The 14253-nt window shown below is 41.6% G+C and overlaps 1 protein-coding gene across 3 annotated transcripts in view; it reads left to right on the top strand.

The window, feature by feature from the left end:
- LNPK (lunapark, ER junction formation factor) overlaps positions 1-14253 on the top strand; it is an 86779-nt gene that overhangs the window by 25627 nt on the left and 46899 nt on the right. For all 3 annotated transcript variants that reach the window (XM_048869257.2, XM_048869258.2, XM_048869256.2), the window contains exons 7-8: positions 7030-7113; positions 7196-7247. In XM_048869257.2, the coding sequence (XP_048725214.1) occupies positions 7030-7113; positions 7196-7247 (136 nt within the window). The remainder of the gene's footprint in view (positions 1-7029; positions 7114-7195; positions 7248-14253) is intronic.

The following is a 14253-nucleotide window of genomic DNA, read 5'->3' as shown; positions in this document are numbered from 1 at the left end:
CCATGGCCTACTGAAACCTGTGAGCATGCTCCCTGCTTCTAGGCACCCCTACAAGGTCCAGGAGGAGGACGTTAGTACTGAGCAAAACCCTCAAGACCTGCAACCTTTGGAACGTCCATCCACTATGCTGCAGGAGGATCAGTCTCTGCCTCCTTTCTTTCGTCCTTGTCATTGCCAGATGAGATTGTGGCTCTTAGAGACACCTCACCTGTCCAAGATGACTGCAGGGCTTACGAAGTCCTTTCAAAGAGAATAGTTAATTCTCTTGATATCCCTGTTGAGAATTTGTATAGCCTCATGGATGTTCGGGGTTCAACAGGGCCTTCTAGAGTGGCTCCCCCATCAATGAGGCCATCCTGGAGCCTATAAGAGCCTTGTGGAAAATAGCATCCTCTCTCTCTGCCTCTGACAGCCAAGATATCTGAAAGAAGGACCATGAGCAGTGGAAGCTCCCTAAAAGTGGAAGGGCCACTGCTGCCCGCTTCCCCGAGACCCCTTCCTTGTGCCGCCCCAAGGCCTCCCCCCACGCTCACTCCTCTCTACCTCCTTCCCCTGTTGCTTGCCCTTGTGGCTGGTAAAGAGTGGGAGGGCATAGTCCTCCCACTTTTAAAAGAGATGGGGTCATGGCTCCCCGGCCCTACCTTTTCTGGCGCTCCTGGAAGGTACTATGTGCCTTCTCAAGGCTGAGAGCATTTTTATATCAATCCCTCCCAGGTTCCTTGATTGTCTCAAAAGTATATGAAAGAGTGCATCAAGGATAGCTTTCTTCTACCCCAAGGGAGAAGGGTGCAAAGAGACTAGACCTTTCTGATAGAAAGATTTATTTCCCAGCTAGCCTACAATTTTGTTTTTCTAACCAGCAAGCCTTACTGGGAAGGTATGACTTATTCCTCTGGGGTAATGTAGTGAAGTTCTCGGACAAATTGCCAGAGGATGCCAGGCAAGACCTCCTTATAAGAGAGCAAACTGGTGGCTAGGACCTCTATGCAGGCTGCTTCAGGTTCGGCAGTCAGAGTTACGGCATCCTCAGTAACTTTGTGCAGATGTTCGTGGCTTCAAACATTTGGGTATACCTCAAGAGGTCTAGCAGATGATCTAGGATGGGTGGGCAAACTTTTTGGTCTGAGGGCCACATCAGGGTATGGAAATTGTATGGCAGGCCATGAGTGTTCACAAAATTGGGGGTGGGAGGGGGAGTGAGGGTTCCGGCTGGGGGTGCGGGTTCTGGGGTGGGGCTGGTGATGAGGGGTTTGGGGTGCAGAAGGGTACTCCAGGCTGGGACCGAGGGGTTTGGAGGGCTGGAGGGGGATCAGGGCTGGGGCGGATGGTTGGGGTATGGGGGGGTGAGGGCTCCAGCTGGGGGTGCAGGCTTTTGGATGGGGCCAGGGATGATAGGTTTGGGGGTGCAGGAGGGTGCTCCGGGCTGGGACCGAGGGGTTTAGAGGGCGGGAGGGGGATCGGGGATGCGGCAGGCTGTTGAATGAGATGCTGCAAAGTCTCAAAGAATCAAGGGCCACTTTGAAATTGTTGGGAATTTACATGCTGTTCCCTAAACGAAAACAATTCTGCCTTAAGTCTCTCCAGAGATACCCACTCTTCCCCCTTAGGCAGCCTGACCACCCCAAAAAAGGGGGAAGAAACTGCAGGAGGAGACCTACACTGCCTCAGTTTTTTTCTGTGGTGGGCTCTTTGATGCAGTCTGGGTTTTTTTGACTGCCTTGTTGAGGACAGAGTACCAGATCATATCGTTGCAGTATCTCCCTTCCCTGTTTTTTTCCAAGGGGTTGTCCCATTTCCTATTTGCTGAGTCCCACAGATCAATGGATCCGATGTATTGTGGAACAGAAATACTCTGTAGTTTATTTCCAGGTTCTCCTTCCCATCTTCCTTCCATACAGATACTCTGTAGTTTATTTCCATGTTCTCCTTCCTTCCTTCCTTCCTTCCTATTTTCAGGGTTCACTCTCCCAAGGTTGTTCTCTAGGAGGTCCAGTCTCTTCTCCATTTGAGAACTATAGAAGAGGCTCCCCCTCTTCTCCGAGAAGGTTTCTATTCATGTTACTTCCTGATCCCAAAGGCTAAAGGAGATCTCAGGCCCATTTTAGACCTGCAAAATCTGAACAAATATATAAAGAAAATAAGGTTTTGCACGGTCACCCTGGCATCCATAATCATCCTCTCCGCCCCTGATCATGGCAACTGGTATGCTAGCCTCGACTTGAAGGACGCATGTTTCTGTGTGGCTAACTATCAACGCCACAGTAGGTTGCTAAGATATCTGGTCAACAAGGCCCATTATCAGTTTTTGGTCTTGCCCTTTGGCCTGTCTATGACCCTGAGAGTATTTATAAAATGTGTGGTGGCAGTGGCTACATTCCTAAGGAAAGCAGGTGTACAAGTGTTTCCTTACCTGGATCACTGCCTTGTGTGAGGTCGATCCATGCTCCAAGTAGAAGTCTGTCTCTCCAAAATATGGTATCTCTTACGTGTTCAGGATATGTGGATAAACAAGGACAGGTAAATATTCTGTTCAGAGAATAGAATTATAGGGGTGATTCTGGATTCTGTGGTAGTCAGGGTGCTCTTACTTCAGGCCAGCTTTGCGATAATGATAAGTTTTCCATAGACCTCAAAGCCCATCCGCTTACAAGAGTGAGAAATTGCCACAGACTGCTGGGCCATATGTGGTTTGGCGTGCCAGACTTCATCTCAGGAAATTGCAGGACTAGTTAAGGTCTCTCTACTCCCTGAATCGTCAACCATTGGACATTCTGCTTTGAGTCCTTGCAGGAATGCTAGCCTCCTTGGACTGGTGGATGGACCCAGACAATTCCTTTGCCCCTCCCTTACCCACAGTGACTCTTGTTACAGATGCTTCTTTTCTAGGTTGGGGAGCTCACCTAGAAAATTTATGAAGTCAAGGTCTGTGAGCCCAACAAGATTTGGGTCTTCACACAAATGTGCAGGAGTTGCGGTCTATGGCCTGTTAAACTCTTTTCTTTCACATCAAGGGTCAGAATCTTCATGTTCTCATGGACAATACAGCAGCAAAGTTTTGCATGAACCGGAAGGGAGGGTGAGACCATCTTAGACAATACGTCTCATAGAGTACAGAGTGTTCACATTTAATGTTGTAGAGTAAAATTAACAAAAAATGCATTTTAATTCCAAATGAATGAATTGGAGGCGTTTGTCTGCTTTTTGATGGAATGTCCACAAAAAAGGGCTAGATTTGTTCACTTTACTGTTAGCTCATTGTGATCTACTCAGAGTACAGACTGTTGTGGCCTAATGTATGCATTTTAGTTCCTATTTTAAATAAAGGATTGCTATATTAACTCATACATTTTATATAAAAGATGTGAATTAATCTTGCAGCTCAGTGAACATCGGATTCTTTTAGTTCTCCAGTTGAACTACTTGGACCATTTGTGGTGGAATGGAATGTTAGCTATTGGCATGGTGTGCTGCTGGTTCTCCAAATTTTTAGCTGATAAATCAAATTTAAAAGAAGCTTAAAATGCATTGATGATGATACTTTTCCAAATATGCAATTGATGTAGTTGCTACAGAAATTCTGTTGGTTGCCAATTGGAAAGCAGACCATCCATGAAATTATGAATCGGCGAGATTGTAGTCCTTAAGACCATCTCTTTAAGATATGCTTACCATGATGAGCTAGTTTGAAAACCACTGTTTGTAGGGTGGTATCAAGGTGCAGAGAGATTTCAATTATTTTTGTGACTCTGGTTACTGAGAAGTTGGGCTGTTGCATTTTATACAAATTGGATTTTCCATGTAGTCAACACCTTCAGTCCTAAACGCACTTAATTACAGTAATCTAACCTAAATGTAGAGTATATCTTTGGCTTAATTCTTATAAGAAAGAAATAGATAGCGTTTCCTTAAAAGCTGCAGGTGAATGAGATTTCTCACCAATGAGTTGCCATGTGGATGATCAGGAGGAACCTGACTCTACTACCTTGATGAATGGAAGGTGAAGATGCCCTATGGAAGAGAGGTCAATGGCTTGGCTAGCTCTTTGAAGTGCTTCACTTCACCCATTGCTTCATTCTTGCATGGGTCACTTTGAGTTAGTTGCAGTCTGTCCATGTGCTAATCTTTGGTAGACACTGATACCTTGGTGACACCATTGATTGCATCTAACAGAAAAGGAGATGAAGTGGATGTAATAGCTATATTGTTGAAAATAGAACCTGTGACCTATTGTAGCCTCTCCAGATGTCTTGTTACATTGAAAGGGAGGTGTGGAGAACGTAGAACTACATGTGCGTGCTCTTTAAGATGAAGAGCAGCTGCCTTTCATGATGCTGGGTCCTGCTAGGATCTGGGGCCATTACTAATGGAAAGTGTATAGAGTATAGAGAAATCAAGAAATAAAAGCTATTAGGTTTGACCTCTAACAACAACAATTTTCGTTGTATCCTTAAATGTAACTGACTTCTTCCAAGATCCTCTGCAATACTTCATTTATTTTAGCACTGTTTAGCACTACACTTCATATCTAGAGGGCTTGCAGTCAGTTTATGCAGACAATACATTTCAGACACAATACACAGGATAACTAGGTGAGAGTCTAATCTTAAAATGATATAGAATTTATTTTATTTGGCAGATTGTCATTAACAGGCTGTAAGAAAAAAGCATCAGATCATTTGAATGGGGAATCCTCCTTTGTCCATAAAAATAGTTTAATAGAGCCTTGAACTGAAAGTGGACTACCAGGTTTGTAGTCTACTGGAACCATGTAAAAACTTCACTAAGCAGATATTTCATGCTAACTATAGGCCTGTGATGCTTTGGAGCAAGGCTGCTTATCTGTCAGTGCCTTGCTGATGCTGAGGGGGGATCAGGGATAGGCTTTCATTGCTCCCATATTATTTTTGTGGCTGTAGAATCAAGAAACTGAAGGCAATCTAAAGCTGCAGTGGCAGTGCTCCCAGCAAGAGATCTGAGTGAAAAAGGCTACTATAACCCTTTGATGGCATGAAGAGTCTGTGCTGTTTCTTCACCACCGCTCAGACCGACCCCTATTGTTCCCCAAAGGAAAGCAGAGGGGCATAATGGGAGAGTGTTACTTTCCCTTGGTGATGGGATAGTGTTAGTGTATACTAGCTTTCATGGCTGGCTCAGTTTTACAGGAGAGCTGAAACAGTTGTGGAGCCTCTCCTAAGGTTATCTGCTGGAGGAAAATGGAGGTGCACAGAGACCTTTCTAAAGGCCTTTGTGTGGTGCTGGCTACTTGCCTTCAGTTTCCTCTTCTCTTGTGTGGCTATCAAAGATCAATGAAAACATGACACCCATCTTTTAACTGCTCTCCAGTAGCATGAAAAGGAACAAGTAATTAGCCCAGTTTCAGGGCTTCTGAGTTGGGGGAGGAGCCAGAGGTTGACCAAGGTGCTCCTTCATTTGCCTTCATAAAGTGGTATGTCACCATAACTGGCTCCTTCCCAAGCCTCCTTTCCCAAATCTTTCATCCACATTGAGATTTCCCTTCTGGCCTCCCCTTCTCCTGAGAAATATTATTGAGGGATGTGTATTCTAAATCCTTATTTCTGATCTCATACTAAAGCTCCATTGCGCTTTTTGCAAGGATGGTAGGCTAACCCCAATATCCTGCTCAAATTTCAGTTTAGAGAATTGCTTTTTATTTCTCTAATCATTTAGTGGTTTCAGTCGTGCTTAATGTACAATCTGGATAATATTTCATTTCCTGCCTTAAACCATTGCGAGTGTTGCTGTGAGCTGTTAAACAGATGCTGCATTTCCATTGTGAATGAAGTAAATTTTATTTACACATGTTCTGGGATCTATCTGGATAAGAAGGCACTATTATAGTTGGTAAGCTATTATCACTAATCTGCAGGTGAGAAATGAAAATTGCATCCATCCAACCCTCTACAAACTAGTGGTCTTGAAGTCTCAGTAAATTTATTTCTTAGCAGCGATAAATGACTGTTTGACAGAACTTTAATTTTGTGGTCACTGACCTTTTAAGTTACCAACTGTTCACACCAGCAGCCAAACATAATATGAAACTATAGTACTCTAAACAAAATATTATTTGATACTGGAATATCTGAGGAATAAGATCCGTCTAAGACCCTGTAAAATACATTATATTCACTATACATATTAGCCATTTGTCTTAACTATGTGTATCTGTGTTCTAAAGTTCAGCTTCTTCTGATGTTGGCTATTAACTGCTAAAAAGATACTTTACTAGTGATTACTTTTTTAATTAAGCCCATGTATTAGCTATAAAGCCACTTGAGTGCATTGTAAATAAAATGCTGTATAATGAAGTGTTTTAATTATGCTCCCTAAAGTATGCATAATACTCAGTAAATTTTTATTTAAATTCTTAACATGTTCAGTTGTTTCTGAAAAGCAGTTTGAACGTAACCGTAAAGATAGAGTTTAGTCTTTAAAGTCACTTGAGCAAATTCCATGGCTGTTCTCCCAGTTAGTGAGTTTTCACAGCATTTGCAGCAAGCTAATTGCTTCTGCTAATAAATAATCTAAAATCAATGCTGACAGCAGTTAATTGGCACAGAGACTTTATTCTGTAAAGCAGTTGGCTAATGACCTTCTTTAAATTAATAGCATTAAGTGCTATGAGGAAATAAATCTGAGGAATTGCCTGTCATTTGCTTGTCATGTCTAATAACTTCCAATAATGATAGCTGATAGATTTTTGCACATTCCATTATTGAAGTTGGTGCATGTAATTATTCTCCTCATTATATGTAAACAATTAGCAATATTTGGTGTTTCTTTGCAATAAAGCTATTGAGTACAAGTTAGAAGTTAGAAACAATTTTTTAAAACTAGATTTTGTTTCCTTTGAATAGAGTAAATCAAAGTGGCTGAGCACAGTAATGCTTGGTTGGACTAAGCTTTACACTCTTGCAAATTTTAATGTGCTGCTTGTAAATAGAAAAATAAACATTTGAAATCTTTTTTTTAAAAGAAGTCTGTCTTGACCTGTGAAACCTTTGTTTCTAGCTTGAAGAAGTAATGGAAAAGGAAACTTATAAGACTGCTAAATTAATTCTTGAAAGGTTTGATCCAGAATCTAAGAAGGCAAAGGTAGGAATCTGGTATCAATACTAATTTATTATAAAAATGTTTTCTCGATGCTACACTTTTATAATATTACTATAATTGACAGGAGGTTGAACTACCATCTGCTGGAGCATCTGCAACTCCAAGACCTGGACAAGGTAATAGTTCTGTGAAATTACTGCTCTTCATGAAAGATCAGTATTTATAGCAACAAATTCCACTAGAGGAGTCTGCCTTTTTAATTTTTTTTTTTTAAATGGGAATTGTGTGGTAAACTGGGATTAAATTTTTGGGTGTATGGAGGGAATTGGTATTAGGTTGTGCCTATTAGTTGCTCTTTATTTAGTAGTGGGTCTGTTATTAGATGAATGAATTTAATGCTTTTTCAGCCAGTTAAATGTTTAATGCTGCTTGATGTTGATATAGTGTATTCTGGAGCCAGATTCATGTTTTGTTTATCTTCAGAGATGAGACTTTTCTGGGTGGTAATCCCTCAGAATGCTAGTTTGCAGTCAACAGTTACGTTCAGAGTTTTTAATGTAATGACTGATTTGGTTTTCCTACCAACTCATTTGTATTTTTCTTTACTTAGTCAAAACACTCCCGGGGTGAAGTTTTAGAGATAAAAGTTAATGCAGAGATCACCTGAATATTTTATGGAGCGCTAAAACCTGACCGTTCTTAACTGTTTTAGACCTTTCCATTTAAAGTTTGTACTACTATGCATGCTAGTGAAATAGAAAATGATTATGTATTAAAAATCATTAGGGAAAAGGCTTATGCTGAGAAACATGCATTCTCCCACCCCAAAAGAGAAGGTAAAATTTATCACATCAAGTGGAATGGCTCTAATTTAGAAATAAGGCTGTAAACACACTAGTCTTTTTTGGAAAACTTAAATTATTCTCCTGGTTAAAATTGATAGCATTAAGTAAATATGAAATGCTACAATAATATTGCAATAATGCTACTATTTCAAATCTAAATGTGTCGTTGAATGAATATAACTGAAGATAGATTGCCTAGAAAAAAATTTTTAAGGACTAATTTGCTTTTAAAGCAATGGGGTTGCACAGGGTCTAGTGTTCACTACAAGTAATTATAGAATCAGAGGGATATCATTTTTCAATAACAGATTAATGTTTCCAGCTGAGCACATGTGGGAGCTTGGCAATTCTTATATATCTTTGGTGGTTGCATGGTAGCCCTGACTGCTTTTGTGGGAGTCCGGTTGGAAGACTCCTACATAGTCAAACCATTATTTTAGTTTTCATCCTGTTCCCACAGTTGCTTGTGATCTGTTGAGTTTGGGAAGAAGGAAAGAGCTTGAGGAGGCCTAATTTTAAACCATCATGGCTATTTTAAATCACTTTCTCACATGTCACAGCTTCTGGAATGCTGGTTATGATATTTGTACAACATGAAATAGGTTATGATTTGCCACTAAAGCTGTTTGTATAATTCTCCTTTCAGTTGAATAATATCCACTTTCTTCTGCTTTTGCTCAGTCTTCCAAAATTATCATGATTTTTTTACTAGCCCATCCTTGCTTGCCATTGTCGTGACAATGTGCAGGTCTTGCAGTGTGCTGTTTTCACAAACAGCCTTCTCCTTTGGTTTCCTGATGTCTTGGCAACAGTCTGTCTTCTCTTCTCCACTATGTTTAACTGTCCTAATCCTAGAGTCCTAGATTCTAAGGCCAGAAGAGACCATTATGATCATGTAGTCTGATCTCCTGAATAACACCAGCCATAGAATTGCAGTGCAATTCCTGTCTCAAGCCCTAACTTCTGTTTGAGCTAGCGTATATCTTTTATCCATTTAGTCCTCATTCTTTTTCTTGAGTTAGATCAGCAGATGCACCAGAGCTAGATCATCACTGCTCTCCTGAGCATTTGAGTAGTGGTGGATGAAGAGCGAAGCTGCCTGGAAACACATTCCTAGTCTCTTTACAGGCATTGCAGCTCAAAGTGCTGTGTGAAAATGGGACTAGTTTGCCTCCAGCCCAGTATCAACTTTGTTAATCTCTGATTTTCTTTAATAGATGTTTCACCTTATAGGTCAGGCCATCAAGAAGAATATTGTTAGGTTCTGAAGTTTTGGCTTGGGTAGTACTATTTAAAGTAGGTAGTAACTCCGAGACGAAACCAGTATCTGCTTCTGGTTTGTGCAGTATATAATTCACTATTGGTGCTATTAAATATCAATTTCAAATTGATCCATATGATAAATGTAAGTGTGCATGAATGTAATTTGATTAAATTAATGCAACATATTTAAATTATGTGCAAACCTTAATTAAGTTTTCTTTTCACTTAAACTAAGTGCAGTAGATATCAGAAACTCAATTATCATTTAAATGTCAATACTTGTAAATTCTGTACTCTTAAAAAGAAAAGTAATGTTGAAAGTGGCCAGATTGGTCTCAACTGCACTCATGATAGATTAAAAAAAGAAAATGTTTGAAGAGATGAAAATGGAAACTATAAAGCTGAAGAGCTGTTTACTTCAAAGATCTAGTGGATCCACAATTGCATAGCAGTCATTTGTCTGTAGAAAAGAATTTGTCTAAATGTGTGGAAATAATGCAATGCTGGTTGCTTTTTAAATATATAGTTCTAGTCTTAAACAGTAGGACTAAAAACAACAAGGAGTCCGGTGGCACCTTAAAGACTTAACAGATTTATTTGGGCATAAGCTTTCATGGGTAAACCCCCCACTTCTTCAGGTACATGGAGTGAAAATTACAGATGCAGGCATAAATATACTGACACAGAGGCTTTTTTTGCCTCTGTTTTCACTAACAAGGTCAGCTCCCAGACTGCTACGCTGGGCATCACAAAATGGGGAAGAGATGGACAGCCCTCTGTGGAGATAGAGGTGGTTAGGGACTATTTAGAAAAGCTGGACGTGCACAAGTCCATGGGGCTGGACGAGTTGCATCCGAGAGTGCTGAAGGAACTGGCGGCTGTGATTGCAGAGCCATTGGCCATTATCTTTGAAAACTCGTGGCGAACCGGGGGAATCCCGGATGACTGGAAAAAGGCTAATATAGTGCCAATCTTTTTAAAAAAGGGAAGAAGGAGGATCCTGGGAACTACAGGCCAGTCAGCCTCACTTCAGTCCCTGGAAAAATCATGGAGCAAGTCCTCAAAGAATCAATCCTGAAGCACTTGCATGAGAGGAAAGTGATCAGGAACAGCCAGCATGGATTCACCAGGGGAAGGTCATGCCTGACTAATCTAATCGCCTTCTATGATGAGATTACTGGTTCTGTGGATGAAGGGAAAGCAGTGGATGTATTGTTTCTTGACTTTAGCAAAGCTTTTGACACGGTCTCCCACAGTATTCTTGTCAGCAAGTTAAGGAAGTATGGGTTGGATGAATGCACTACAAGGTGGGTAGAAAGCTGGCTAGATTGTCGGGCTCAACGGGTAGTTATCAATGGCTCCATGTCTAGTTGGCAGCCGGTATCAAGTGGAGTGCCCCAAGGGTCGGTCCTGGGGCCGGTTTTGTTCAATATCTTCATAAATGATCTGGAGGATGGTGTGGATTGCACTCTCAGCAAATTTGCGGATGATACTAAACTGGGAGGAGTGGTAGATACGCTGGAGGGGAGGGATAGGATACAGAAGGACCTAGACAAATTGGAGGATTGGGCCAAAAGAAATCTGATGAGGTTCAATAAGGATAAGTGCAGGGTCCTGCACTTAGGACGGAAGAACCCAATGCACAGCTACAGACTAGGGACCGAATGGCTAGGCAGCAGTTCTGCGGAAAAGGACCTAGGGGTGACAGTGGACGAGAAGCTGGATATGAGTCAGCAGTGTGCCCTTGTTGCCAAGAAGGCCAATGGCATTTTGGGATTTATAAGTAGGGGCATAGCGAGCAGATCGAGGGACGTGATCGTTCCCCTCTATTCGACATTGGTGAGGCCTCATCTGGAGTACTGTGTCCAGTTTTGGGCCCCACACTTCAAGAAGGATGTGGATAAATTGGAGAGAGTCCAGCGAAGGGCAACAAAAATGATTAGGGGTCTGGAACACATGAGTTATGAGGAGAGGCTGAGGGAGCTGGGATTGTTTATCCTGCAGAAGAGAAGAATGAGGGGGGATTTGATAGCTGCTTTCAACTACCTGGAAGGAGGTTCCAAAGACGATGGCTCTAGACTGTTCTCAATGGTATCAGATGACAGAACGAGGAGTAATGGTCTCAAGCTGCAGTGGGGGAGGTTTAGACTGGATATTAGGAAAAACTTTTTCACTAAGAGGGTGGTGAAACACTGGAATGCGTTACCTAGGGAGGTGGTAGAATCTCCTTCCTTAGAGGTTTTTAAGGTCAGGCTTGACAAAGCCCTGGCTGGGATGATTTAACTGGGATTTGGTCCTGCTTCGAGCAGGGGGTTGGACTAGATGACCTTCTGGGGTCCCTTCCAACCCTTATATTCTATGATTCTATGACATGAAGAGAAGGGAGTTACCTTACAAGTGGAGAATCAGTGTTAACCAGGCCAATTCAGTCAGGGTGGATGTGGTCTACGCCCACTCTCTTGGTATTGACACCTCCTGGAGAGTGGGAGTGGACCACATCCACCCTGACTGAATTGGCCTTGTTAACACTGATTCTCCACTTGTAAGGTAACTCCAGGTATACCTGTTTGCTGGACGAAGGGGACTCCTGCTTTTTTTCCCAAGCATTAAATTACTTCATGATCTTTTAAGGTGAATGTGACTTGAATATTACAGCTACTAAAATATTATCTTCTCCCAGTGGGGACAGTTTTCAGTGAAATCAACAAACATTTGTGAAACCTTGCAGCAAAAATTGCCTATGGCATGTACTTTAGGAATAGAAAGATTCAGAGGTTTAGCAGAGAAGTGGTAGTTGGTCTAGGATAGGCATATAAGCATTGTCTACCCTGTTCTTGCTGACTGAGGTGCGGCTGATGAAAGCAGTAAGTGGTAAAGGAGCACAGAAACTTAAAAGGCACCTCGTATACCCACACCACTGAAAATAGTTCTTTCGTTCTTTTGTTCTTTCTTTCTTTCGTTCTGTTCCATCTCCCATCAACCCTTTCGTCCTCTCTAAGCCTGCAGGCCAGCACAAGAGCAGCAGAGCAGTGAAATTGCTTAAACAAAAGAATTCTCCTCCGCACCTTATGCACTGTTTGACAGTCTCTCTATCCCAGATGCTTTTACTGTATCCCCAGCTATCAGTACTCCTCCCTCTTCTCCCTTCTTGCTTCTATTCTGCAAAATCTTTGGAGGCTGTTAGGCTGTGCCCTAAACCCCTGGTACAGCACAAAGCAGAATGCAGTCCTGATAATAAGGGCCCCACTGACCTTGCTCTCCGTATGTGGTGAAAAAAATACTACCTGGGGCGAGGGATGAAGGACTGTATAGTGGAGGATGGTGAAAGATAATTACCAAAAAAAAAAAAGATTTGGCTAAGGAGGAATTCAGAAACAAGACAAAAGGGCACTGGCAGGGAAAGACAAAGAATGGGATAGAGAGATGGAAGAAGGCTGAAATATGTTACACGTGTACTTCATTTAGGATTTTACAAAGGAGATGTAGGAGGGATGGGAAGGTAGAGAGTTTAGTGGGAGAAGCATGTTTGGCACAGTTTATCCCTGGTAAATAATGGTTTATCACAGCTGTCTTTTCTGATGTCTGTTCTCAATCTAGTTTCTTTGGCTTTTTTGTCTCCACTCTTCAGAGGAGAATGAGATCTTGCCATACAGTATGTGCAGCAGACACACTGTTACCTCTTGATCTAGACCTGCCCTTTTCTGTAAAAATTGCGTAACAGGCTGAAAAAGCACTTGAATGTAAAACATGGTTAAAATTAACTTAATTGCACCAATTTATAATAAAAATTATCAATACTTTCTAGAGCAGTAGGCCCCTATACCACCCAGTGAGGGTGAACGGAGGTCAGTTAACCTTTTGCCAGCACTGGAGGCTGACAAGTGTTGTCTAAGCTTATGTGTACACTTAAAATGCTTTAGCAGCACAGTTGCAGTGGTGCAGCTGCACCACGGTAATGCTTAAGTGTAGCCACTCACGCAGCAATGGGAGGGGTTCTCCTGTCTGCATAGGTAATCCATCTCCCCAAGAGACGGTAGACAGGTCAACGGAAGAATTCTTCTGTGAATTTAGAGTTGTCTGCACCAGGGGTTAGATCAGTATAGCTGTGTTGTTCAGAGGTGTGGATTTGTCATACCCCTGAGCAATGTAGCTGGGTCAACTTAACTTTTTAGTGTAGACCTGGCCTATGTTTGATTATTTGAATATACAGTAATCTGTGGCATCTAAGGTTTTGGGAGACAATTCACTCCCTAAAGATAACAAGTGGCCAGTTTTCCTTTGATCTCAGTTAACCCCTGACACAAATCTTCAAATAAGCTGTTGTCACCAAAATTTTAGTGAATTATCAGTGTAGGTAACAAGGAAAACCATCAAAAAGAAAGTGCCTGCCATGCACGTAATCAGTCATGCACACTACTGGTTTAATTTTCATCTGGTGGACACTGGTGTTCTGTGAGTTTTTTTCCCCCCCTTTGGAAAGGGGCTTAGTAAACTATTTATCTGCTGATTTCATGTAAATGTCCACACTACTGCAGTGCTTAAAAATAAATAAAATAAATTAAAAAATTCCAGCTTTACTTATTACTATAATGTGTGTTTCTAAAGACAGACAAGATATGTGAGGTAATATCTTTTATTGTACCAACTTCTGTTGGTACAAAGGACAAGTCTTCACAGAGTTCTTTGGACCTGAGGAAGGGGACCTGAATGTCCAAGCTAAATACAAGGTGGGACATACTGTTAAGCATGAGGGGTTCACATGTAGTACTTAAAATAAAGTGGGAAATTAAGAGTTAGCAGGCAGTAAGGTGTGTTACAATTGTAATGAGTCTTAAAACCAGTGTATTTTTAGTCTGTGGTTTGTAGTGGCTAGCAGAGTTATGAATTTAAGTTCTCAAGATGATCTTTGAAGTAGTTGTGTAGGTTTCCTTTGAGGACGAGGACTGAAGTCAGATTTGGATTGATCGCTGTGTGAAAAGTGCGTGCCCATGGGTGATGGTGTGTTTGTCATATATCATTTTTCTGTGAGAGTTCATTTGAGAGCATAATGAATGTCTGGTTTCACCCACATTGT

The sequence above is a fragment of the Caretta caretta genome, chromosome 11 (genome assembly GCF_965140235.1).
Source record: "Caretta caretta isolate rCarCar2 chromosome 11, rCarCar1.hap1, whole genome shotgun sequence".
NCBI classification, from domain to species: domain Eukaryota; kingdom Metazoa; phylum Chordata; order Testudines; family Cheloniidae; genus Caretta; species Caretta caretta.
Note: the sequence above shows the minus strand (reverse complement) of the source record. Positions and strands in the feature narration are given on the sequence as shown.